General features: G+C 41.2%; 1 protein-coding gene across 6 annotated transcripts in view; it reads right to left on the reverse strand.

Moving 5' to 3' along the window:
* The window catches only part of PRKN (parkin RBR E3 ubiquitin protein ligase), a 1277841-nt gene that overhangs the window by 746224 nt on the left and 506236 nt on the right, over nucleotides 1–25381 (reverse strand). For 3 of the 6 annotated variants that reach the window (XM_038394015.2, XM_043511264.1, XM_043511262.1), the window contains one exon: nucleotides 5652–5770. In XM_038394015.2, the coding sequence (XP_038249943.1) occupies nucleotides 5652–5770 (119 nt within the window). Of the gene's footprint in view, nucleotides 1–5621; nucleotides 5771–25381 lie in introns of all 6 variants that reach the window. The other 3 variants (XM_043511261.1, XM_043511260.1, XM_043511263.1) reach the window with 1 other exon arrangement.

The raw sequence follows: 25381 nt of genomic DNA on the forward strand, positions 1-25381 counted from the left end.
ATCCAGAACATGAAGACAAACCTCTACAATTTTTTCAGCAATGTTTAAAGTCATGTTGCAGACAGGTTGACTGATGGAATAAACCAACCTTGGAGGATTCACAGGTGAAGCCTGATATATTAGATCACATAAGTACATGAGGCCATGTGGCCTAGTAACATTGGAGAGGCTCGGACTGAAGTGGGGAGGCGTGACTTGAGAGACAGGCATAGTTAGTGAATGGTCTGAAATCTCTCTTGAAGAAAAGTGGTTGAATTCACAGAATTGAGCAGAGCCCTAATGAGCCTGATTACTCAATCCAGTACTTTACAAAATTTCACTAAACTTAATGATAAATGTTTAGAAGCCTCTTTTGAGGTTTCTTACTTAATAGTGAAAGACAAAAAGCCACATACCATTGGGGAAACACTTGTTCTTCCTGCTGTGGTAAAAATGGATGAAATAATACACGGAAAACAATATGGCGACAAACTAAAATGCATTCCTCTGTCAGCAAATACTGTTGGAAGACGCATAGAAGACATTGCTGAAGATTTGAAGAAACATGCATTAGAACAAATTACGCAGTGTGGGAGGTTTGCTATACAGTTGGATGAAAGTACAGATGTTTCTAACATGTCTCAGCTTATGGTATTTGCTAGATTCTGTTTCAATAATGAAATATGCAAAGAACTACTTTTTTGTGAGCCACTAGGGAAAGATGTACCAGAGAAGATATATTCTCAACAGTAAATGACTTCTTTAATAAAAACAATGTTTTATGGAAAAGCTGTGAAAGAGTAACCACTGATGGAGCGGCTGCTTTGACTGGAATAAAGAAAGGATTCCGGGGTAAGGTTACCGAGATAGCACCACACATGAAATTCATTCACTGCATCATTTATAGGCAAGCTATTGCAGCAAAAAAGTTGGAGACAGAAGTGCACAAAGTGCTACAGGATGTCATCGATGTGGTTAATTTTATAAAAACAAGACCTTTAAATAGCAGAATCTTTACAATACTTTGTAATGAGATCGGTAGTGACCATGAAAATCTTTTGTACCACACAGAGGTTCGCTGGTTATCTCATGGCAAAGTGCTTAAAAGAGTTGTCAAACTTAAAGATGAGTTACACATTTTTCTTTTATAAAAAGACAAGTGTTCTAAATTTGCTGACCTTTTCTGTGATGACAAGTGGCTGTCAGTAGTATACTACCTAGCAGATATTTTCAAAAAAATAAACACACTTAATCTGTCCCTTCAAGGTAAAGGTGACGTTTTAACAATGAGTGAGAAAGTAACTGCTTTTTGAAAGAAACCTGTGCTATGGAGAGAGCATTTTGAAAACGGATGTTTGGAAATGTTTCCATCATTATGTGATTTTGTTGCTGAAAACGATGTAAGTGTGTCACCTATAAAAACTCTCATATCTGCACACTTAAAAAACTTGGAAACAGAATTTTCTAACCTGTTTAAAAATCTTCCAAATGAAGAGTTTCAGTGGGTTTTGAATCCATTTGTTAAAAATATAAAAATGCAACACCTTCTGATTAGTTTGCAAGAACAACTGATTGACATCAGGAAGATGGAAATTTACTAGCCGAATTTCAACAAAAACCTTTGCATAATTGGTGGATGGGATTGAAAAATGAGTATCATGATTTAGTAAGCGCAGCCAACGATACACTTCTTCCATTTGGATCTTTGTACCTTTGTGAGGCATCTTTTTCAGCTATGATAGCTATTAAAACCAAGGGCTGAAATAAACTGAACTTAGAACCAGACCTTCGAATTGCTGTATCACAAAGTGTTAAACCAAGATTTTCAAAAATAGTGAAGTATATTCAATCACATTGCTCTCACTAAAAATATTTTTAGTGAGAGCAAAAAAGGTTTTTTGTACTGTTAATAAATAAAATAAAAAAATATTTTAAAAATATTGTTTATTTCATCCTTATCTAATCCTTTTTTAATTTCTATTTTTGTGTATGTTTTATAATGTACATAATATATTAGTACAGGAGTACATGTATATAATTTATACAGAAATAAATATTCATATATTGGGGGTGCGTGCTCAAAATTTTTTTACTGATAGGGGTGTGCAATCAAAAAAGTTTGGAGACCACTGCCTTATATTAGTTACCCCATAGATGCCAAAATAACATAGTCCAGGTAGATTCCAAACAGTAAGATAAAAGAAGTTTGTTGAGAGATCTGCCATGTTAGAGCTTTTTATACTAAGGTCTTTACAGTAGGGTTGTGAGGAATTATAGGGGACAGAGTGGGGGGAAGAGACTCAGTCTTTTTTTTCAATTACCAAAATTAAGAGCAATGCTTATTACGTTTCCAAATAAGAAAAGTGTGATGAGGGAATCTCAAATATGTGGAAGTTCAGTTAGACTTTGGCAAAGTTAAGACTAAGCATATGAGAACTTCAAACCCATGATGTTAGAACGGTTTAAAAATTTGACTCAGTTTAAATGTTACTGGGTTCAACATTGTAAATAGAAGCAAGAACAAGGAGAGTGTCCAAAAACATTTTGTGGGGCAATGCCCCTGGAGCCCCACTGGTAAAACTTCTACTACTTGCAGGATGATTAGAGTCCCAGTTTTATTTCTGGCACCATGTTTATGCTGTGTCAGCAACACGATAATGAAATGTCTCCTCTGAAGCAACAAACTCCAGTAACTTACAATAAGTGGGTTGAGTTTTGAAAGATTTACATCACTAGAGGCTGCAGCACTCAAAGCCCTGAAGCTGGCACCAACTAGGATGGCTGAAGCAATGGAAAAGAGGAGAGAAAGACAGAAGGATGTGGAAAAAGGCATAAAGGGAAAAAAGGATTGGAAACAGAAGGGAGATGTTTGAAGAGTGGGGGAGGACATGAGGACAGAAGAGGCAAGGGTATTGTGATAGATTGTCAGATTTTAGGATTCTATGTGGAAATGCTGAGCTATTCTGATGACTCGCCCTGGCATATCAGATGGCTATCATTAATTCCAACTCCCCAGAATACAAGACAGAGCATCCGTGAGCTAAGAGAAAACTAGATGAAGAAATAGGAAGACCTGCAGAGACAAGCCCTAGGAATAATGAGCATGAGGAAGCTAATGCAAGGTCTGTTTGAATCTGTAAATGCAATCCTGTCTCAGGACTTTATTGCTTAAGTCTCTGAAGCAGCAAAAAAAAACAACCATACTCTGTAAAGTCAGTGATCATGGACAAGAACCTAAGGTGTGTTCTGTGTTAGCAATGCAAAGGGGAATGCGAAAGTTCTTTAACAAGTCCCTTCATTTTCTGCTATTAAAACAGCATTTTCCTTCAGCAGCTTTGACATCTAACTGACAATATAAATTTGAATATGAACCAAAATTATAAATATGAGGTAAAAACAATTTTGATTCAAGTTATTTTAATGCAGATTTGATTGAAACCATTATTGATTAAACATTAAAATGTGGGCTTTGGTGAAAAAGATGGCCCAGTAAAATGTCTGTGAAATGGAATCTAACTTCTTGGTTCTCTTGCAGCTCATTGATCTCTCATAAGGTGATGTACCTGAACTCTGGAAGGAACCTGAAAAGTCTGGGCTGCTTGGTGGAGCCACACTGTTCTTTTCTGCATGCCTTGGTATTTAAGAATAATAATTAAGATGAAAGTCAAAGAGAAACAAGTTTATCCCGATTTGTGTTCAAAGCCTTTCAAACAGCCCTGTGAGACAGGCCAGAATTATCCTCATTTTACAGCCTGAGAAACTGAGGCAGAAAGGTTAATGGCAAAAGAACCTAATTCTAAGAGGTGCTCAACACACAACCTCTAATGAAATCAATGGGATCTGCAAATGCACAGCACCTCAGAATAAATCAGGCCTCTTATTTTAGGTACCTAAATATGGATATAGGTGTCTAGCTTTGGACATACAAGAAAGTACCACTAATTAGTTTCTCTAAGTACAAAAAAGAGCAATCTTTCTCAAAGGTACTGTGGGACTCTTCAATTTACAATGCCACATATGATTAGAATTGACTAATTCAGATACATTTACAATTGTTCAGCTGGAATACCTCAATATGTTTCTTCAAAGTCTTGATAATAAGTTAAAGGGACCCTCAAATGACTTAAGCATAACATTAAAGTTTTACCTAAAAGACAGAAGTTTTTGAATAACAATTTGGCAATGTTTATCACACTTTATTATTTCAGTGACGATAGACTTTTTTTCACTTAAAATGATCTCCCTGAAGCACTGGACATAAACATTCAGAAGCTATTGAAAAAAAATGAAAAGCAAAACTCATCGCTCTTTGTGAACCAAAGTTAAGGCCAAATGTCGACACCTAATAAAAGTAGCTTGATTTCCAAAGATGCCAAACAGCACACAAAGCCCCCTGAAATCTATGGGAGCTGTGGGTGCTCAGTTCTTCTGAAAAAAAATTAAACCACTTTTATAGCAACCTCAGGTGATAAGACTTCAGGCACTGTAAGAAACGCTCTCACTTCCCAGTGTATAAGCAAAAAGTCCTCTAAGTCGTCCTCTTTTTGGAGATATACTTATTCAATCAACATCCGTCCTTTTTCAGGATGCAACCCAAGTCCAATATAAGTGCTCAACATTTTTGGGGGAGAGGGGGGTAAAAGCAGAAGTATACAGTTACCACCTAAATCTCCATTCATGCATAATATCCACGACTTAATTCTTCCTCCTTTTATATATGGCAGCTGGTGTTAGCAGGCTACCACCCTATCTTTACTTCTGGGTGGCAGTAATCCCCTCGGATTCCACTTTCTTCCTCCTTGTCTGTCCGGGAACTGACTTCTTGGAACTCTGGTAAATATTTAACAAATTCTTGATTGAAGATGTGAGGCTACAGACACTGGCACTCTGCTGACCAGACAAAGTCACAGTGGGCTAACCTAACCAGCAGATAGATCCAAAGAACTAGTAATAACACATAGTATATTTATTGGCAATTGACCAATCAATACAGAGCCACACAAGGGAGCTGTTTATAGGTAAATAGGTATCTATTGTATGAAACCAGAGAAGATTTAGGGTCAGGCAACCTAGGTGACCGCCTGGAGTGCCGGCTTGAGGAGCGCCGGGTTCGGGGTGCTGTTTTTGTTGTTAGCGAGAAAAGAGAAAATAGAATGTTCGAAGTAAAATGTTTCAGGTATTCTGTATATGGATTCATTTTTCACTAACCTCCTAGAATGTTCTGGGCCTTTGTAAAATCCCGTGGAATCTTCCAGGCTTTCTGAGAATTGCTCCTTATTCATTGTTTAGGGATCCTAGTGCCTAACTCAGGGTTTGTGAATCACAGTTTTTTTCCATTGATATTCTAGGTGCCTAAAAGTCCTTTGTGGATCCAGGTCTCAGCCCCTAATGCTCAGAGTCTCGTGGAATACAGATGTAATATGTCCACTGGATTTCCCACGGTGCATAAAATTAAGTAGCTGCTCAAGTCTTTGCAAGATCAGAGCTCAAGTTTGAACAGTTTTCCCTGAATGAACTGAGCAAAAAAAAAAAAAAAGTGGAAGTGGAAGGATAAATAAAATGTTTACAAATCTTTGTTTCATCTTCGAAGCTATAAACAGCAGTTAATATGTTTATATTACTTCTCAATACAAACTTTTTACCTCTTTAAAAACTTGAATTCTCTTGCTTACCCTTGTCAGAGTCAGCGTCCCTTCTTTACACATACTGCAACGGACCCGCAGTTTCCCAGGCTTCACAGTTTGGCAGAAACTTTTGCAGAAAACATAAAAACTGTTGTAACTAGCTGTACCTGTTGGAAAGAAAGCAAAGAAAACGGTTTTCACTGAAATCAGAACGAGACTGAAGTATTTTAAAACTAACAAACAAACTGATAATTAAATTAACAGAATCATAGATTTAAAAGACCAGAAAAGTCCCTTGTGATCAGCTAGCCTGTCCTCTTGCGTAAAAGGTCACAGGACTTCCATAAATTAATTTCTGCCTCAAGTCCCACAGCTGTGGTTGTAGAGTATATCTTCTTTAAATGTAATTTTTTAGCCTCCTAAAAATCATAAATTATTTGCAGTCTCCCTCTTAAAGCCATCCTGGTCTGGTCTTTGGGATAGTAGCAAGAGTGTTATTCCTGGTGCCTACCCTTAAAGGCCAACACCCATAGTGGTATGGACTTTTTGAACCCCTGCAAGCAAGGAGAGGTGGTCTCACAGGCCCTGGAGAGAGGACTGTGATCCAGAAAATGAAACAGACATTTGTAGTTCTGCTTGTTGGACTCTTATTTAACCCAGTGGGAGAAGGGCAAGGCTTTTTGATTTGGCCAGAAGGTGAAACTAAGTAAACAGTAAGAGGGAGGTCACTGACAGTGAGAGGAAAACTGAGTCTGAGGCTACACTCAATGCTGGAGAGGGAAGCTACTGCTCCAGGGGTTCACAAAGACACTGTCTTCTATTTTTAAAAGCTATGGCACCTGTGCTACCTGAAACTCCCTCTAAGCTGGCTGCCTGCAGCTAAGCAGCCTGTGTGACCTCCAGCCCCTAGGAAGGGTAGCTCAACAGCATTAATGGCAGCATGGTCTAAACCTAGGCAGGAGGCCAAGAATAAAGAACTACTGCATTCGACTCCTGATTCTGAGGCAGCGCTTAACTGTTCTCCCTTTGTTTCTCTGTCTGCAAAAAGGAGCTTACCTATCTCACGGGTGGGGGGGGGGGAGTGTGAGAGATATGATTAATGGGAAAAATTTCAAAGGTACAAAGGAAAGTTAGGTATCCAAATCCCATTGATTTTCAGTGGAAGTTGAACGCCTGATTTCCCCTGGGCCTTTGAAAATCTCCCCTCTAAATAGTTAGTAATATGTTAAGTACTCTTGTATAAATGTTAAAGCTTTGTAGGATTGTGCCCAATGGTTGAAATCTCCAAAACATTTACTTCCCAGTTTTTAATTGCTTGTTTAATTGTCAACCCATGGAGCCCTTTGCCAGAGGATGTTGTGAAGGCCATGACAATAACAGGATTCAAAAAAGAACTAGATAAGTTCATGGAGGATAGGCCCATCAATGACTATTAGCCAGGATGGGCAGAGATGGTATCCCTAGTTTCTGTTTGCCAGAAGTTGGGAATGGGTGACGGGATGGATCACTTGATGATTACCTGTTCTGTTCATTCCCTCTGGGGCACGTGGCATTGACCACTGTCGGAAGATAGGATACTGGTCTAGATGGACCTTTGGTCTGACCCAGTATGGCCGTTCTTATGTTCTTATGATTTTAATTTTACTCACCAATAACACATTGAAAACATATTTAAGTGCTTGAAGTGTCAGGCTACCAAACACGAATTTTCCATTATCTTAGTGAAGAGAGAACCTTTCAACATGAGTCACACAATGACATGAAAACTGAAAGATGACAAGTCATGGGTGATTCATCTATTGGATTAATTCATATATGATAATGGTAAATTCTTGAGAATTTACTTTTTGCCATCAGTCTGATGATCTTCATGCTATTTATTTACCTGCAACTTATGGAGTGAAACTTATTTACTAGTGCCAGTAGGGTGGGGCAGCAGGAAGAGGAGAGAATTATCTGCTTTGCTTGCTAGCCAAAAAAATTCACAAGTATCTATGCTCATCTCCATTTTTTCTTTAGTAATATGACATTCAAGTAGCTTTGGATCACACACTGACTACCTCAGAAAATATTAGGTGTAATAATTTAAAGTAAACCATATTTACTACATTTTTGCATGCCCTTCAGAATAATAAAGAGAATGTATACTGTTATATGTTATTTGAAACCAATTCCATGTTATTCACATTCATGAATTCCCTAAGAACTCTGGTGCAACTAGTTGCCAAACCTTAATTACTCACAGGGCTCTACAAGAAAAAAGTTGAATCTTCCAGAAGAAAAAAGATGACTCCAGAGAACACTTACATTATTGAAAAAAAGACCTTTTCCAGTGAGCACTTAATAATATTAAAAAAACCCATCTCTGATGAGTGTCCAAACCTGCAGGAACACAAAATGCTCTTCCAAAGGGCAACAGTGATGTCCTTAATATCCTCTTCACTTATATTACCCCCTAAGAATTTTCATTATGCTTCTCTAGGGGAAAATAAATGACCACAGAAAGACACAACAGATAACAGGATTTTTAAATGAATTTAGACCTTGTGAAAGTTGCTGGATAAATATAGTTCTGTAAATTAAATGAAGTCCTCCACTTATCCTTTCAGCAGGTACAATACAAGCAGCAATAGTGCATGTCTCGTCACAGTGCTCTATCAATGTGCTTGGAGTTGCAGGTGGCACATTTAAGAATAAGAAGGAAGTCAATCCGCTTGCCCATTCAATATTTGTTATCTCTGCTGAGGGTCTCAGTTAGTGCAAAATGTGACACAATTTTGAAAATCTGGACATCTATCCACTAGTAACCACACTGAGACCCCCAACTTGTTTGGCTAGGGTGACTAAATGACTTGCACACACTACTAACCTGAGCTGAATTTGAGCTAGGATGCAAAGAAATAAAACAATGTGTATTGAAAAAGATTAAAGGTGTTCTGAAAACTGGTCAGTCTTTCCTTTTTGCATCTCCTTATCATGGGAACAGCAAGATAGTCAACAAAACTGAAATGCAGCACAAATATTTCATGTATCAAGTAGTCACAACCTGCAGTTTGCTGCTGCAGGAGGTCATCAAGATAATCATGGTCATTAGAGTTGCCTTCCTTTGCCTCCCCACTTTCAGGTGCACAAAGTATAACTTCAGCACAGAGGGAGATTGAGCCCCAGATCTATTTTCGCATCACCATTTCCTACCTTTTGGCTCTGCTAACAATGCTGCTTTGATATACAGTTAATCTGCTTTTCCTGTAAATGACTTCAAACGTTCTTCCACATCAGCTCTGCTACTTAGAATGCTCGTTCTGAGTGGATCCATAAGGCCATTACCCCCTTTCCTTATTCAAATCCATCCTTACTATTCATAGCATCAATAGGTCTCATGTGAAATTAACTAAGTCATCAAACACCACACATAATGCTGTTCACTAGCCCTCACGGAGTAAAGTAATCTTGTAATGTCACTGATTCTACTCCCTACTCCATTTCCACACTCCCAACTGTCTTGTGTCCTGCTTGTTATACCTTACAAACTACATGGGGCAGGAATCATATTTTCCATCTGCTCTGTATGCTAAGCATACAGTTAGACAGAGAGATGTATTATTGATAGTAAAGTACAAAATATTCGTAGTGTAACTCACCATAAATAAGTATGACTTACTGTCACAATAAGAAAAAAGAAGGGAATCTTAGAGACCTGGTTTGAGGATTATTGCAGATTTACTGTATAGGTTAAACCTTGCACAGAGTACAATGTCTCAACCTGATTTTTACTTCTACTCCGTATGATCAATTTTCTCATTTATGAACAATAAACTTAATTTTGTGGGGGGGAGGTTAACACACAAGAAACATGTTTAGAATAGATTTAGCTGGAGCAGTTACGCAAAACACCTGTGCAAAGATGCAGAACAACATTTGGATTGTCTTTCCTATAGCAAGGCTGCTGGAGTCAGACAATTACAGGGGGATGCTCTGATCTTTGGTAAGGGAGTTAAATGGAGACTTTCAGCAACCCAACAACTATTTTAGACAGATGGATTGATTCCAATCACACATTCTTGTAGTCAACTTATTAGGCTTGTGTAGTGACCAACACCACCAGGAATCGAGCAAGAGGAGCCAGAATTAAAAAGGTACGCATGCCTAAAGTGAGCATACTGTACATCAAACTACAACAGTTTAGCATTAATCATATCTATTCTAGGAAGTGCTAGAATGAATCTTAGCAAAAATCTTTGACTCAGAATATATTCTAATGGTTCCCCTTTTCGAGGGGAGAAAGGGGGAAAACAAGAAAGGAATCTGATTTATGCACAACACCAGCTCTGAAATGGTATTATTAATACAGAATTGTAATTATGGCACTGAGCCAGCAATCACTAAAATTGCTGCAGCATCAAGCTTACAACCTCCACTCCCCTCGTTCAATCATGCTCTATAGGTTTTTATGACGTTTTCCATTAATATTTTATAACACTGGAACTCAGCTTGACTCTGCAGATACAGCAATTACCAATTAAAAAACTGAAATCCCATTTTAAGTGTTAGTTCTGATACTGAAAATCTGCATAACACACAAAAATAAAAAAATTAAAGTTAACCACTAATTCATTTCATGGTTTTATAAAATTGTGATTTTTTTAAAAGAGAAAACTAGTTGTACTTGTGTTTGCAATTCTTCTTTTCAGAGAATGTGCAGTTCCATAAGTTCTTGGTCTATGCTCCATATACATGACTGGCAGGAGTGCCACTGCTATGTCTTTTTGGCTATCACTAATTTGAAAGATGATACGAGTCTGCCCTACAATAGGTGCTTGATGCTCACACGTTCTGCAAGCTGAAGTCACTGCCACCAGGAAAATGACCTTAGAAATGTGATCTCTCCGTTGTTCAGAAGGAGCTTTCATCATGTTACTCAGAACCACATGAATTTCCCCAAACATTGGTGACTTCTTAATGAGGCCCCAGAAAATGACTATGGGATACAGAAAAACTAGTCTACTTTCATTCATGAAACACTGAAATGCAGCCAAATGAATCCTTTCCCACATGTGTTGGTATCTCACTACGGGCTTCAATGCTGCTAGGATGACTACCCTTTCAGGAACCACACTGACAGGGAAAAGGAACCTTGACTAGATGTAAAGAGATCCCTTGTTTCCTTATGATCTAATGTGGTAAGATCACCACCAATTCCATCAGGACTGGAAACCAGGTTTGCCTTAGCCAATGTGGGGGCCATAAAGTTAATGAAATGTCTCTCTATTGGGTTTAATTAGGGCCTTTGCTAGCATAATGAAGGAGGGAGAAGCCACCATGAAATTCTATCCTTCCTACTGCCCCAAAGTGAATGAAGATGTCCATCACCAGTGCAATCTTTATCAGGTGCCTTCAACAGAACAAAGGGGTCCTGGTGTTCAGAGGAGTGGCAGACAATATGGGATACTCCCCACAGAAGAAAGATCTATCATCCTCTGATTTGGTCACCACTTGTCAAACTCTATAACCACACAGCCTGTTCTGATAAAATTTCCCTTTCCTGACAGGCAAAAGGCATCTAGGAACGTCTTGCGAGACATTGCCTAGTCTTGCCACTGCAGGATTAAGAATCAAGATCCTTTATATCCTTTGTTTATGTAAAACTGGTGGCCTGATTGTTCTTTTGAATCAGGACCACTTTATGAGATATGAGGGCTCTCAAAGTCCACTTCCAACCAGGCCAACTGGAGTCCCAAGAATATTTATGTAGCAGGATAAGTTTTGGAAACACCAAATGTCTTGATAATGAAGCCCCTCTGCAAGTGCTTCCCCACCCTACGCAGAATGCATCCATGATTGTGCCATTTTGGCTCAGAGGAATATGGGAATGCTCTTCTAACTGTATATTGGTTTTGGACCATCACCAAGCTGGAGCATCTCAGAAGTTGCCTATCACCCAGATATAGAACAAAAATCTCTATTGCTTGTGATCGTTGATGATGTTACCTCTGGTTGGGACTTGCTAAGGGCATGACCAGGCCACCATAAATACTCTGATGGTCACTAGGCCAATCAGAACATCCTCTTGGCTAGTTCCACAATATTTTAGATCCTACTATAAGTTGGGAAGGCTTTGAAGTGAAGCATGTCCAATACGGCATCTATGTACTCCAATTCACTCTGAGGAGCAAGCTAGTGACTAAAGCCCTTCAGTGATAACATGGAGAAATGGTGGGATTTCTTCCAGTGTGCTGTTCTTGGTCAGCCAGTCACACAAGTGGGAAAAACATGCACTGCTTCTATTCTTTGTAGAACTGCTAAAAATGTCACAAAACACATATGGTACTAAGACAAGCTTAAACAACAACACTGGTACGGTTCTGCTGTCAGAAACTTGAAATGCACCTAGTGGCTGGGCATGTATGTCTAACCATACATAGGCATCTGCAATACATAGCCAGGAACAGTAAAGCAATACAAGAGGCAAAAGAAGCAGGATTTTTAGCAAGGATACATAAGTCCATCCAAACTAAGGTGCCAAGTTGTAGGAAAGCTAAAATGGTCCCTGGAGCATAGAGCAGAAAATAAGTCTAGCTTTAAACATTTTTTAAATTAATCAGAAGTCAAACTATGAACAAGAATTTTAGCAAAAATAGAGGTAAATCATAGAGAAATCAATTAAGTGCCCCAAGAGCTGTTGGGGATACTATGGGTTTCCAGTGTTCCCAGCAGAGGCAGGCACATGCCACCCTCCTAATCCTGCTGGTTTAAATACTTAACTTTGGACATGGGATAAGCCTTGCCCTTGAATGTGGGCCTGTTTCAACTGTTTTATTTTCATAGATTCATAGATATTAAGGTCAAAAGGGACCATTATGATCATCTAGTCTGACCGCCTCCACAACTCAGGCCACCGATTCTCACCCACCCACTCCTGCAATAAACCTCTCACCCATGTCTGAGCTATTGAAGTCCTCAAATCATGGTTTAAAGACTTCAAGGTTTAAAGACTTCATATACTTTTAAGCTTTAGAGAATACAACTTGAAAGAAAGATTATTAATTATAAGGCAATATAAGATATCCTAAAGTCGTCACAACTCTGTTTTCAGAGTCATAATGTCACCAAAAATTGTTCTGATTTCCTTAGAGGAAACAGTAAAAATCAGTCATCACTGGGGTTAACAATCCAATTTGACAGGTTTCAGAGTAGCAGCCGTGTTAGTCTATATTCGCAAAAAGAAAAGGAGTACTTGTGGCACCTTAGAGACTAACAAATTTTTTTGAGCATAAGCTTTTGTGAGCTACAGCTCACTTCATCGGATGCATTCAGTGGAAAATACAGTGGGGAGATTAATATACATAGAGAACATGAAACAATGGGTGGTACCATACACATTGTAAGGAGAGTGATCACTTAAGGTGAGCTATTACCAGCAGGAGAGCGGGGGGGAAAAACCTTTTGTAGTGATAATCAAGGTGGTCCATTTCCAGCAGTTGACAAGAACGTCTGAGGAACAGTGAGGGGTTGAAGGGGGGGGGTAATAAACATGGGGAAATAGTTTTACTTTGTGTAATGACCCATCCACTCCCAGTCTTTATTCAGGCCTAAGTTAATTGTATCCAGTTTGCAAATTAATTCCAATTCAGCAGTCTCTCGTTTGAGTCCGTTTCTGAAGTATTTTGTTGAAGAATTGCAACTTTTAGGTCTGTAATTGAGTGACCAAAGAGATTGAAGTGTTCTCCAACTGGTTTTTGAATGTTATAATTCTTGATGTCTGATTTGTGTCCATTTATTCTTTTACGTACAGACTGTCAAGTTTGATCAATGTACATTGCAGAGAGACATTGCTGGCATATGATAGCTTATATCACATTGGCATATCCACCATAATTTCAACAATTTCCATCCCACCATCAACCTCAGCCTGGACCAGTCATAGAATCATAGAATCATAGAATATCAGGGTTGGAAGGGACCCCAGAAGGTCATCTAGTCCAACCCCCTGCTCAAAGCAGGACCAAGTCCCAGTTAAATCATCCTAGCCAGGGCTTTGTCAAGCCTGACCTTAAAAACCTCTAAGGAAGGAGATTCTACCACCTCCCTAGGTAACGCATTCCAGTGTTTCACCACCCTCTTAGTGAAAAAGTTTTTCCTAATATCCAATCTAAACCTCCCCCATTGCAACTTGAGACCATTACTCCTCGTTCTGTCATCTGCTACCATTGAGAACAGTCTAGAGCCATCCTCTTTGAAACCCCCTTTCAGGTAGTTGAAAGCAGCTATCAAATCCCCCCTCATTCTTCTCTTCTGCAGACTAAACAATCCCAGCTCCCTCAGCCTCTCCTCGTAAGTCATGTGCTCTAGACCCCTAATCATTTTTGTTGCCCTTCGCTGTACTCTTTCCAATTTATCCACATCCTTCTTGTAGTGTGGGGCCCAAAACTGGACACAGTACTCCAGATGAGGCCTCACCAGTGTCGAATAGAGGGGAACGATCACGTCCCTCGATCTGCTCGCTATGCCCCTACTTATACATCCCAAAATGCCATTGGCCTTCTTGGCAACAAGGGCACACTGCTGACTCATATCCAGCTTCTCGTCCACTGTCACCCCTAGGTCCTTTTCCGCAGAACTGCTGCCGAGCCATTCGGTCCCTAGTCTGTAGCGGTGCATTGGATTCTTCCATCCTAAGTGCAGGACCCTGCACTTATCCTTATTGAACCTCATTAGATTTCTTTTGGCCCAATCTTCCAATTTGTCTAGGTCCTTCTGTATCCTATCCCTCCCCTCCAGCGTATCTACCACTCCTCCCAGTTTAGTATCATCCGCAAATTTGCTGAGAGTGCAATCCACACCATCCTCCAGATCATTTATGAAGATATTGAACAAAACGGGCCCCAGGACCGACCCCTGGGGCACTCCACTTGACACCGGCTGCCAACTAGACATGGAGCCATTGATCACTACCCGTTGAGCCCGACAATCTAGCCAGCTTTCTACCCACCTTATAGTGCATTCATCCAGCCCATACTTCCTTAACTTGCTGACAAGAATGCTGTGGGAGACCGTGTCAAAAGCTTTGCTAAAGTCAAGAAACAATACATCCACTGCTTTCCCTTCATCCACAGAACCAGTAATCTCATCATAAAAGGCGATTAGATTAGTCAGGCATGACCTTCCCTTGGTGAATCCATGCTGACTGTTCCTGATCACTTTCCTCTCCTCTAAGTGTTTCAGGATTGATTCTTTGAGGACCTGCTCCATGATTTTTCCAGGGACTGAGGTGAGGCTGACCGGCCTGTAGTTCCCAGGATCCTCCTTCTTCCCTTTTTTAAAGATGGGCACTACATTAGCCTTTTTCCAGTCATCCGGGACTTCCCCCGTTCGCCACGAGTTTTCAAAGATAATGGCCAAGGGCTCTGCAATCACAGCCGCCAATTCCCTCAGCACTCTCGGATGCAATTCGTCCGGCCCCATGGACTTGTGCACGTCCAGCTTTTCTAAATAGTCCCTAACCACCTCTATCTCTACAGAGGGCTGGCCATCTCTTCCCCATTTTGTGATGCCCAGCACAGCAGTCTGGGAGCTGACCTTGTTAGTGAAAACAGAGGCAAAAAAAGCATTGAGTACATTAGCTTTTTCCACATCCTCTGTCACTAGCTTGCCTCCCTCATTCAGTAAGGGGCCCACACTTTCCTTGGCTTTCTTCTTGTTGCCAACATACCTGAAGAAACCCTTCTTGTTACTCTTGACATCTCTTGCTAGCTGCAGCTCCAGGTGCGATTTGGCCCTCCTGATATCTTTCCTACATGCCCGAGCAATATTTTTATACTCTTCCCTGGTCATATGTCCAACCTTCCACTTCTTGTAAGCTTCTTTTTTATGTTTAAGATCCGCTAAGATTTCACCATTAAGCCAAGCTGGTCGCCTGCCATATTTACTATTCTTTCGACTCATCGGGATGGTTTGTCCCTGTAACCTCAACAGGGATTCCTTGAAATACAGCCAGCTCTCCTGGACTCCCTTCCCTTTCATGTTAGTCCCCCAGGGGATCCTGGCCATCTGTTCCCTGAGGGAGTCAAAGTCTGCTTTCCTGAAGTCCAGGGTCCGTATCCTGCTGCTTACCTTTCTTCCCTGCGTCAGGATCCTGAACTCAACCAACTCATGGTCACTGCCTCCCAGATTCCCATCCACTTTTGCTTCCCCCACTAATTCTACCCGGTTTGTGAGCAGCAGGTCAAGAAAAGTGCTCCCCCTAGTTGGCTCCCCTAGCACTTGCACCAGGAAATTGTCCCCTACGCTTTCCAAAAACTTCCTGGATTGTCTATGCACCGCTGTATTGCTCTCCCAGCAGATATCAGGAAAATTAAAGTCACCCATGAGAATCAGGGCATGCGATCTAGTAGCTTCCGTGAGTTGCCGGAAGAAAGCCTCATCCACCTCATCCCCCTGGTCCGGTGGTCTATAGCAGACTCCCACCATGACATCACTGTTGTTGCACACACTTCTAAACTTAATCCAGAGACACTCAGGTTTTTCCACAGTTTCGTACCGGAGCTCTGAGCACTCATACTGCTCCCTTACATATAGTGCTACTCCCCAACCTTTTCTGCCCTGCCTGTCCTTCCTGAACAGTTTATAACCATCCATGACTGTACTCCAGTCATGTGAGTTATCCCACCAAGTCTCTGTTATTCCAATCACGTCATAATTCCTTGACATCACCAGGACCTCCAGTTCTCCCTGCTTGTTTCCAAGGCTTTGTGCATTTGTATATAAGCACTTGAGATAACCTGTTGATCGCCCCTCATTCCCAGTATGAGGCAGGAGCCCTCCCCTCACAGACATTCCTGCCTGTGCTTCCTCCCGGTATCCCGCTTTCCCACTTACCTCAGGGCTTTGGTCTCCTTCCCCCGGTGAACCTAGTTTAAAGCCCTCCTCACTAGGTTAGCCAGCCTGCTGGCAAAGATGTTCTTCCCTCTCTTCGTAAGATGGAGCCCGTCTCTGCCCAGCACTCCTCCTTCATGGAACACCATCCCATGGTCAAAGAATCCAAAGCCTTCTCTCCGACACCACCTGCGTAGCCATTCGTTGACCTCCACGATTCGACGGTCCCTACCCAGGCCTTTTCCTTCCACGGGGAGGATGGACGAGAACACCACTTGCGCCTCCAACTCCTTTATCCTTCTTCCCAGAGCCACATAGTCCGCAGTGATCCGCTCAAGGTCATTCTTGGCAGTATCATTGGTGCCCACGTGGAGAAGCAGGAAGGGGTAGCGATCCGAGGGCTTGATGAGTCTCGGCAGTCTCTCCGTCACATCACGAATCTTAGCCCCTGGCAAGCAGCAGACTTCTCGGTTTTCCCGGTCAGGGCGGCAGATAGATGACTCAGTCCCCCGGAGGAGAGAGTCCCCGACCACCACCACCCGCCTTCTCCTCTTGGGAGTGGTGGTCGTGGAACCCCCAACCTCAGGACATCGCATCTCATGCCTCCCAACCAGCGGAGTCTCCTTCTGCTTTCTCCCCCCAGACATATCATCTGGTCCACTCTCCGCATTGGTACCTGTGGAGAGAACATGAAAGCGGTTAGTTACCTGTGTCTGTGTTACTGGAACCCGGACATTCCGCTTACCTCTTCTGGAGGTCACATGTTGCCAAGCTTCTTCACTGGCCTCTTGGCTCCTCTGTGCAACCTGCTCTATATCTTTAGAGCTTTGTGCCCCTAGAAGGCTATCCTGAGTTTGGTCCAGAAAATCCTCAGTCTCTCGTATACAACGCAGGGTCGTTGCCTGTTGCTCCAGACCTTCAATCTTTTCTTCCAATATGGAGACCAGCTTGCACTTTGTACAGACAAAGTCGCTTCTGTCCTGTGGAAGAAAGACAAACATGGCACATCCAGTGCAGGTCACAACAGCTGAACCCCCCCTTCCATATCACCTACCTACTATGAGCTTCCTCAGAGACGTTGGCAAGATGTAAGCCTCACTGGGCTCACTCCAGGCGAACTCCCAGGCAAACTCCTGCTGTGAGCTGCTCTGCTGTCCCCGCTGCTCCGCTGCTCCGCTGCCGCTCAGCTGGTTCGCGAGGCTCTGGCTATTTTTAAACAGCCAGGCTTCCCTGACGCAAACACACAGACACCCTAATGCCCGCCCCCTGCAGGCTAGCAGCCAATCAGACACTCACTCAGGCTCTCTCCCTGCCCTCCCAGCAAACACACGCTCGGATACTTCCTCAGCAAGCAAACACACACACTCGGATACTTACCAGTCCCAGGCAAACTCCTGCTGTGAACTGCTCTGCTGTCCCCGCTGCTCCGCTGGTTCGCTGCCGCTCAGCTGGTTCGCGAGGCTCTGGCTATTTTTAAACAGCCAGGCTTCCCTGACGCAAACACACAGACACCCTAATGCCCGCCCCCTGCAGGCTAGCAGCCAATCAGACACTCACTCAGGCTCTCTCCCTGCCCTCCCAGCAAACACACGCTCGGATACTTCCTCAGCAAGCAAACACACACACTCGGATACTTACCAGTCCCAGGCAAACTCCTGCTGTGAGCTGCTCTGCTGTCCCCGCTGCTCCGCTGGTTCGCTGCCGCTCAGCTGGTTCGCGAGGCTCTGGCTATTTTTTTGTCCACACAAGAGATCCACTTCCTGGACACAACGGTGCTAATAAGTGATGGTCACTTAAACACCACCCGATACTGGAAACCTACTGACCACTATTCCTACCTACATGCCTCCAGCTTTCATCCAGATCACACCACACGATCCATTGTCTACAGCCAAGCTCTACGATACAACCGCATTTGCTCCAACCCCTCAGACAGAGACAAACACCTACAAGATCTCTATCATGCATTCCTACAACTACAATACCCACCTGCTGAAGTGAAGAAACAGATTGACAGAGCCAGAAGAGGACCCAGAAGTCACCTACTACAGGACAGGCCCAACAAAGAAAAGAACAGAACGCCACTAGCCATCACCTTCAGCCTCAAACTAAAATCTCTCCAACACATCATCAAGGATCTACAACCTATCCTGAAGGATGACCCATCACTCTCAAAGATCTTGGGAGACAGGCCAGTCCTTGCTTACAGACAGCCCCCCAACCTGAAACAAATACTCAGCAGCAATCACACACCACACAACAGAACCACCAACCCAGGAACCTATCCTTGCAACAAAGCCAGTTGCAAACTGTGTCCACATATCCATTCAGGGGACACCATCATAGGGCCTAATCACATCAGCCACGCTATCAGAGGCTCCTTCACCTGCGCATCTACCAATGTGATATATGCCATCATGTGCCAGCAATGCCCCTCTGCCATGTACATTGGTCAAACGGGACAGTCTCTACCTAAAAGAATAAATGGACACAAATCAGACATCAAGAATTATAATATTCAAAAACCAGTCGGAGAACACTTCAATCTCCTTGGTCACTCGATTACAGACCTAAAAGTGGCAATTCTTCAACAAAAAAACTTCAAAAACAGACTCCAACGAGAGACTGCTGAATTGGAATTAATTTGCAAACTGGATACCATTAATTTAGGCTTGAATAAAGACGAGGAGTGGATGGGTCATTATACAAAATAAAACTATTTCCCCATGTTTATTCCCCCCTCCATCCCCCACTGTTCATCAGACATTCTTGTCTACTGCTGGAAATGGCCCACCTTGATTATCGCAACAAAAGGTTCCCCTGCCTCCCCCCCGCTCTCCTGCTGGTAATAGCTCACCTTAAGTGATCACTCTCCTTACAGTGTGTACGGTAACACCCGTTGTTTCATGTTCTCTATGTATATAAATCTCCGCACTGTATTTTCCACTGAATGCATCCGATGAAGTGAGCTGTAGCTCACGAAAGCTTATGCTCAAATAAATTTGTTAGTCTCTAGGATGCCACAAGTACTCCTTTTCTTAATCCAATTTGAGAGTTTAACTTCCCTAAGCGAGTCAGATTGCCAGCAACGGATGATAGGTCAAGAATGATTACATTAATAAACATAATTGTTCCCCAGTATAAACTACAAAAGCCCACAGCAATGCACAGAGAGGGAAGTGCAATCTTAAATATCTCATTAAATAAATGAGACATGATTTGTAATTAAAACCACAGTGAATACTTATGTATGCAACATGATGTTCAGGTGCTGATAAAGACAAAAAATTGGCAATCTTCATTTCAATGAAGCTTTCAATTGCCTGGAAAAGCTTGATGAATTCCTTTGTGATTATATCAGACACATGGGTGTGGGGAGAAATGAATGGAACTGAAGCAAGAGGGGATATGAGGTGGCACAGAAGCCTCCTAGCTACACGCATCTGAACTCACTAACAAGTGGGCTCCCTCCTGTATGTTCCTGTTTCTGTCACAATAGCGATCTAGTAAATATAAGTAACTCCCTTGAAAAGAATACTAATAATAGTGCAATTTTGAATATCTCCATATAACTTCACAATTACCTCATGTCCATACTGAAAGTCATGGACTTTACCCCACAGCCCTCTGAAATCAATGGGAGGCTTTTCATTGATGTCAGTAAGCGTTTGATCTGGTCCCATATATTGAAAGATGACTGTTAGTACCTTGAATTAAATGGATGACAGTTTTAAGCTATTTGCAGTGGTTACCATTAAAATATTTCCAAGTGGCTTTGGAAGTAATCAACATCATTCTGTTCCTTTCTAGTGATATTCTCCAGCCAGATCTTTCCTGCTCAAAGCTCAGAACTGGCCATGAAGAAATGGTAAGAAATGGCTGAACTAGCCACATTGCAAGTATTATAGGGATAGAGTTGCACTCCTTTGCTATTTGGCTTCAGAGAAGTTTCCAGAAAATGTTTCCAAAAGTTGAATATCGTAATTTTGGCCAGAATCCTTTTAATACCAGTTGGAGGTGGGATTTTCCCATTTGAAATTAACAAGTGGCCTCAGATATGGATGCTTTATTTCACTTTTACAGCCAGGTCATTCACTACATTTATCTCTCTCTTACTTCTGGTAACTTTTATACAACCTGAGTATAACAGGATCTCCCCAAACCCAGCACGAGACCTTTCCTCTACCTCATTTTCCCCACTCTCAAAGGCGGGGGGCAATTCACCAGCGAATGAAGGGGGGGCCAATTCACCAGTCATGTCAATGAAGCTCCCACCACACTGTCAATATTTCACTCTCTTTTCTGATGGATGTTTTCATTGTTCAAACAAAAATACACTTCAGCATCAATCTATGGTAAACCGGGTTCTTCCACCCTAGACAAGGCCTCTGCCACTGCCTGCACAGCTGGGTATCCCCAGTCAGATTTTTCATCTAGACTGGTATACCAAGCCCCTTTTCATATTCTTTCCCTAACCCCATGTCTTCTACAGGAACCTTTCTAGAGCTCTGAGCTGCTTGTTGGTCTTTTAGCTCACCATCTGGAAGGCAGCTGATTAGCCACCGGTGGGGCTAAAATCAACTCCCTTAAAGGCCAGTCCATCTTGTGACAGTAAATTTTAAGCATATTTGCATAAACAAAATGTGCTGACTTTGTGCATCCCCGTGCAGTCACTACTGGTTTAACCCTCACAAGTAGGCAGTTACAACTTAAGGCCCTGATCCTATAATTTTTGGCTTACTGTAGGGGTGATGGGCAGAAGGGTTTCAATATATACCTAAACCAAAAGCACAAGTATTTTCTTGGAAACTTTCCTTTAATTCATGTAATAGCCTTCTTCAGCAGCCAGACCTTTGATAAAATCAGGTTTTAAACCAATACACTAGTCTTTTGATAAAAGCTGGACTAAACTCAGTAGATTTGTGGAAATATAACATTTACTTTCATAAAAATGGTTTTGGAAACTCATGTTGTTTTGCTAAATAAAAATAATAAAAAGTGACAAGCTATCTGTTTTTTTCCCTTTGCTCTTCAGTTTCCCTGACTGTTCAGTGCTGGCTTTATTTCATTTCTAAAATTGAATGGCATACTGCACAATCTTGCCAGATGGAACTCTGTGTAGTTGCTGTGCTTTGGTCTTGCCAGTGAGGTTTTTTTTATCCAGAATGGGGAAAAAAAACAACACATACACTCAAGGCGTACAAATTTAAAACTACAAAATACAATGAGAAATGAAAATGTATTTTCTCCGCTGTACGGGGAAGGTCACTTTCAGGTAGGAGCAAGCAAAGCCATGTATTGCAAGAACAAATCTGTAATGTGCAGTCTCGGTAAAAAGGTGGTGTCTTGATTGAGTTCATTTAATTATAGAGCTTTCACCAGCCAAAAATATTAATGCAGACATGAATGCAAGAGGCTGCTTATTTATGTTCTTTGCCTGGAACTCTCTCCTCATCCCAGTGCAACATCACCTCTTTTTTCTAATTCCTCTTCAAAGCTGACTTCCTAATATGTTATCCATCAACAAAAATACTGTCACTGACCTCTCCCTTTACTATTTGGTATACAAATGCAGAGAGAACGATGTTCTAAACAGAACCCTCCTCTGTATATTCCATTGCATTTTGTATTGTCTTTCTATTTAAACTGTAAGATGAGGATCTTCGTAAGGAGATGAAGAGAATCATCTTTTTTTCCTGTCCTGTTCAGCATTAATCATACCATTTGTGCTTCACATATAATACAGGTCAATAATTCTGACATGCATGTCCGGTTATTCAGGAAACATTAGTCATAATGGCTATCAGCCAGATCCTGAAGTCCCTTCTTGGTCAAACTACCACTTAAGTCCATTTGATTTATTGAGTAAAATCTAAGTAAGGTCTTTAGGAACTGGCCTACTATTTTTATTTGAACTTTTTCTCACAGGTGACATTACTAATCCATTTCCACTTGAACCTGCTTTGTATGTGGGGGACACAGCTGTGTGAAATTCTTGCAATAATCTGAAATCCACATAAAAGTAATCTGGCTTCAGGTTTCATTACACCCACTTTCAGACCAACTTCATGGGAAGTTGCTATGGTTCACAGACACTTAGGGCCATTTCAGAGATAGTCAAAATCATGCAAATATCATACTCTGAAGTAAAATGAGTTTTGCTTTGAGATGTGGGTTAATTCAATACAAAACTCAAGGCAAAGCATGGATGGTGCAAACCCTACATCCTTCCCTGCAGTACCCGTACTGTACTCCACATCCCCCTATTCCCTCACAGTTTCCTGTCTAGTTTTCAAGCCATGTAGCCCAGTGGTGGCCATCTCCACTCAGGGCAGTGAGGTTCAGTCCTGTGGAGAACAATAAAAGATGGTAGCAATTGCTTGGAAAGCCAAAAATTCATTATGGAACTCTGAGACACTTTAAAAAAAAATAAAAAATTTAGAACACTCCTGAAAATAACATGAGTTGACAACTCTGCAAATGACACAGGACACAACTAGCAAAAACTGGAACTTAAGCAAGAGGCCCCCAAGTGCCCTGAAGCCTGCACAACACAGCACATACTGTCATGACTGAGATGTGGGCACATACAATTTATGGAGCCAGTTTTTGAACAGATGGATCTGAACTTTCAAGTTTTACTTTGTAACTAATATGTATCTCTATTTCATCCTTGACAGACCCAGAGTTAGTGTCCAAACTCACCTACTCCCTAGCCTTTGACTTTATTGATAACTCAAAAATAATAAAGTAAGCCTCAGCATAAGCTTCCTCTCTGAGCTTGGCTATCTTAGAGGTTCCTTCCATGACCACTTTTAGCCCCCCAGATTCTTGTAAAGCAATACAGCAGCCTCACTCCATTAATATCCTGGTTGGAGCTAACTGGACTTGACTAACTGCAAGACTACAGTAATTACCCTAGATCTTATTACCTGTTTTTGGCAACTGTGAACTGTACCTTGGGTGACTCAACAGAAGAGCCCCGGTGGTCCTATTGATGCCTTAGAGCCTGTCACATAATATTTTTTTCTTTTAAAAAGTTTAATTCCTTGGACATATAACACAAATTTTGTGGTAGATGGGTGTGTCTGTGTGAAAGAAGAACTATCCAACCTAATTCTTGAAAGTTCACTGGCAAGTCATTTTGCCCAGCTAATTTGTGTATTTGGATGTATACTTATGTGTGGGTAAAAATAGGTGATGCAGAGCTGATACTACAGTAACACTGCTGGTCCTGTTTCCTTCTGCAAATATCCTAAAATATTGCAGATCACTAGCAGACACAATAGTGAATAATGAAAACAAGCACATGCAGAATTCTTCTCAGTAGGAAACCTTGATGGAAAATAAAGCTTTTTATATTTTCATTGAATTCTCTTGTTTGTTTTGAAGTTTTAAGCTTCTATCTTAAGCTTTGTAAACTGATTATGCTGTGCACTTACCTCCTCATTTGCTGAATATTTATTTTTTAAAATATTAACTTTTTGTCAATTACAGAGTGATCATACTGTACATTCTAAATTGCATGTTGTTTAAGAAGTGCTCTTTCATTTCCTGTGTTTCTGTTAATGCTTTTCAACTTTATTTGTTCAGATCTGATGGGCTTATCAGCACTTGAGAGAGAACACAGAGTGTCTAGTTTTGGGTTTTTTTGTTTCTTTGTTTTACTTCTCTAAAGCTTTATTATAAGAAAATGCTCTTTTTGACACCTCTTTTAATATTCAGTCAGACCCCAACTCCTGTTGGAAGGAAACATTCATGTTTAGAATAAAATAAGTAATTTAAAATAAAATCTATGTTACTTTTTCAAAAGCAAAAGAGAAAAGTTTAAGTTGTGCTTTTAAATATGCCAAATTAACTAGTAATAATCGCAATTTTGAACATGCATTGTTTTAACCTCTGGAACAGTAGGTGTTTTGAAATAACTCAGTGCTTGGAATAAGATAGGAAACTAATCTCTTTCTAATCAATGTATATATGCACGCACACACATATTCAGGTACAGAAATGTTACCTAAATATGTAATATGTAAAATTAATAAAATAACCAGGAAGGAAGGAATACTTGTGGCACCTTAGAGACTAACAAATTTATAGAACATAAGCTTTCGTGAGCTACAGCTCACTTCATCGGATGCATCCGATGAAGTGAGCTGTAGCTCACGAAAGCTTATGCTCTATAAATTTGTTAGTCTCTAAGGTGCCACAAGTACTCCTTTTCTTTTTGCGAATACAGACTAACAAGGCTGCTACTCTGAAACCTGTCAGGAAGGAAGGAATACTCTCCTTAAACTTCACACAGTTGTACACATTATGAGAAAAGGGATAGCGCCCTTTGTGTTACCTGTAATTTCTCAGGTGGCTTACGTGGGGTGGTGGCTGCAGGTCTACCCTTCTGGAGCTGTGACCAATCGTGAACACAGTGAAACAAAAAAGTATTTTCAAAACAAGCTTTTATTTTATCTGAACAGTAGAAACATGGCATAAAAAGAGAAAAGGGTTTTTAACAAAATAAGAGATCTACACATATATCCATTTTATCTAAGGTTTAAGTAGGACTATCTTACTCCCAACATCCCAATCTTTGATCACTGGGGGATTCAGTCTGCTCTTCAGCAGCCTGTGTCACACTCTCCTGTCCTTCAAGGTCAATCTTTTTCTCCATCCAAAGTTCTTTGTTGTAGTTTTTCCTGATGAATCCCCACTGTGGTTATAGGCTGGGATTCCCCCATGCCAAGTTAAACCAGACTGTTGAGCTCAGCCTGCTCAGAGGTAAAACTTCAAAGGGAATGATCCCTACGTTATCTTTTAAAAAAAGAAAAGGAGTACTTGTGGCACCTTAGAGACTAACAAATTTATTAGAGCATAAGCTTTCGTGAGCTACAGTTCACTTCATCGGATGCATT

The sequence above is a fragment of the Dermochelys coriacea genome, chromosome 3, assembly GCF_009764565.3.
Source record: "Dermochelys coriacea isolate rDerCor1 chromosome 3, rDerCor1.pri.v4, whole genome shotgun sequence".
NCBI lineage: Eukaryota > Metazoa > Chordata > Testudines > Dermochelyidae > Dermochelys > Dermochelys coriacea.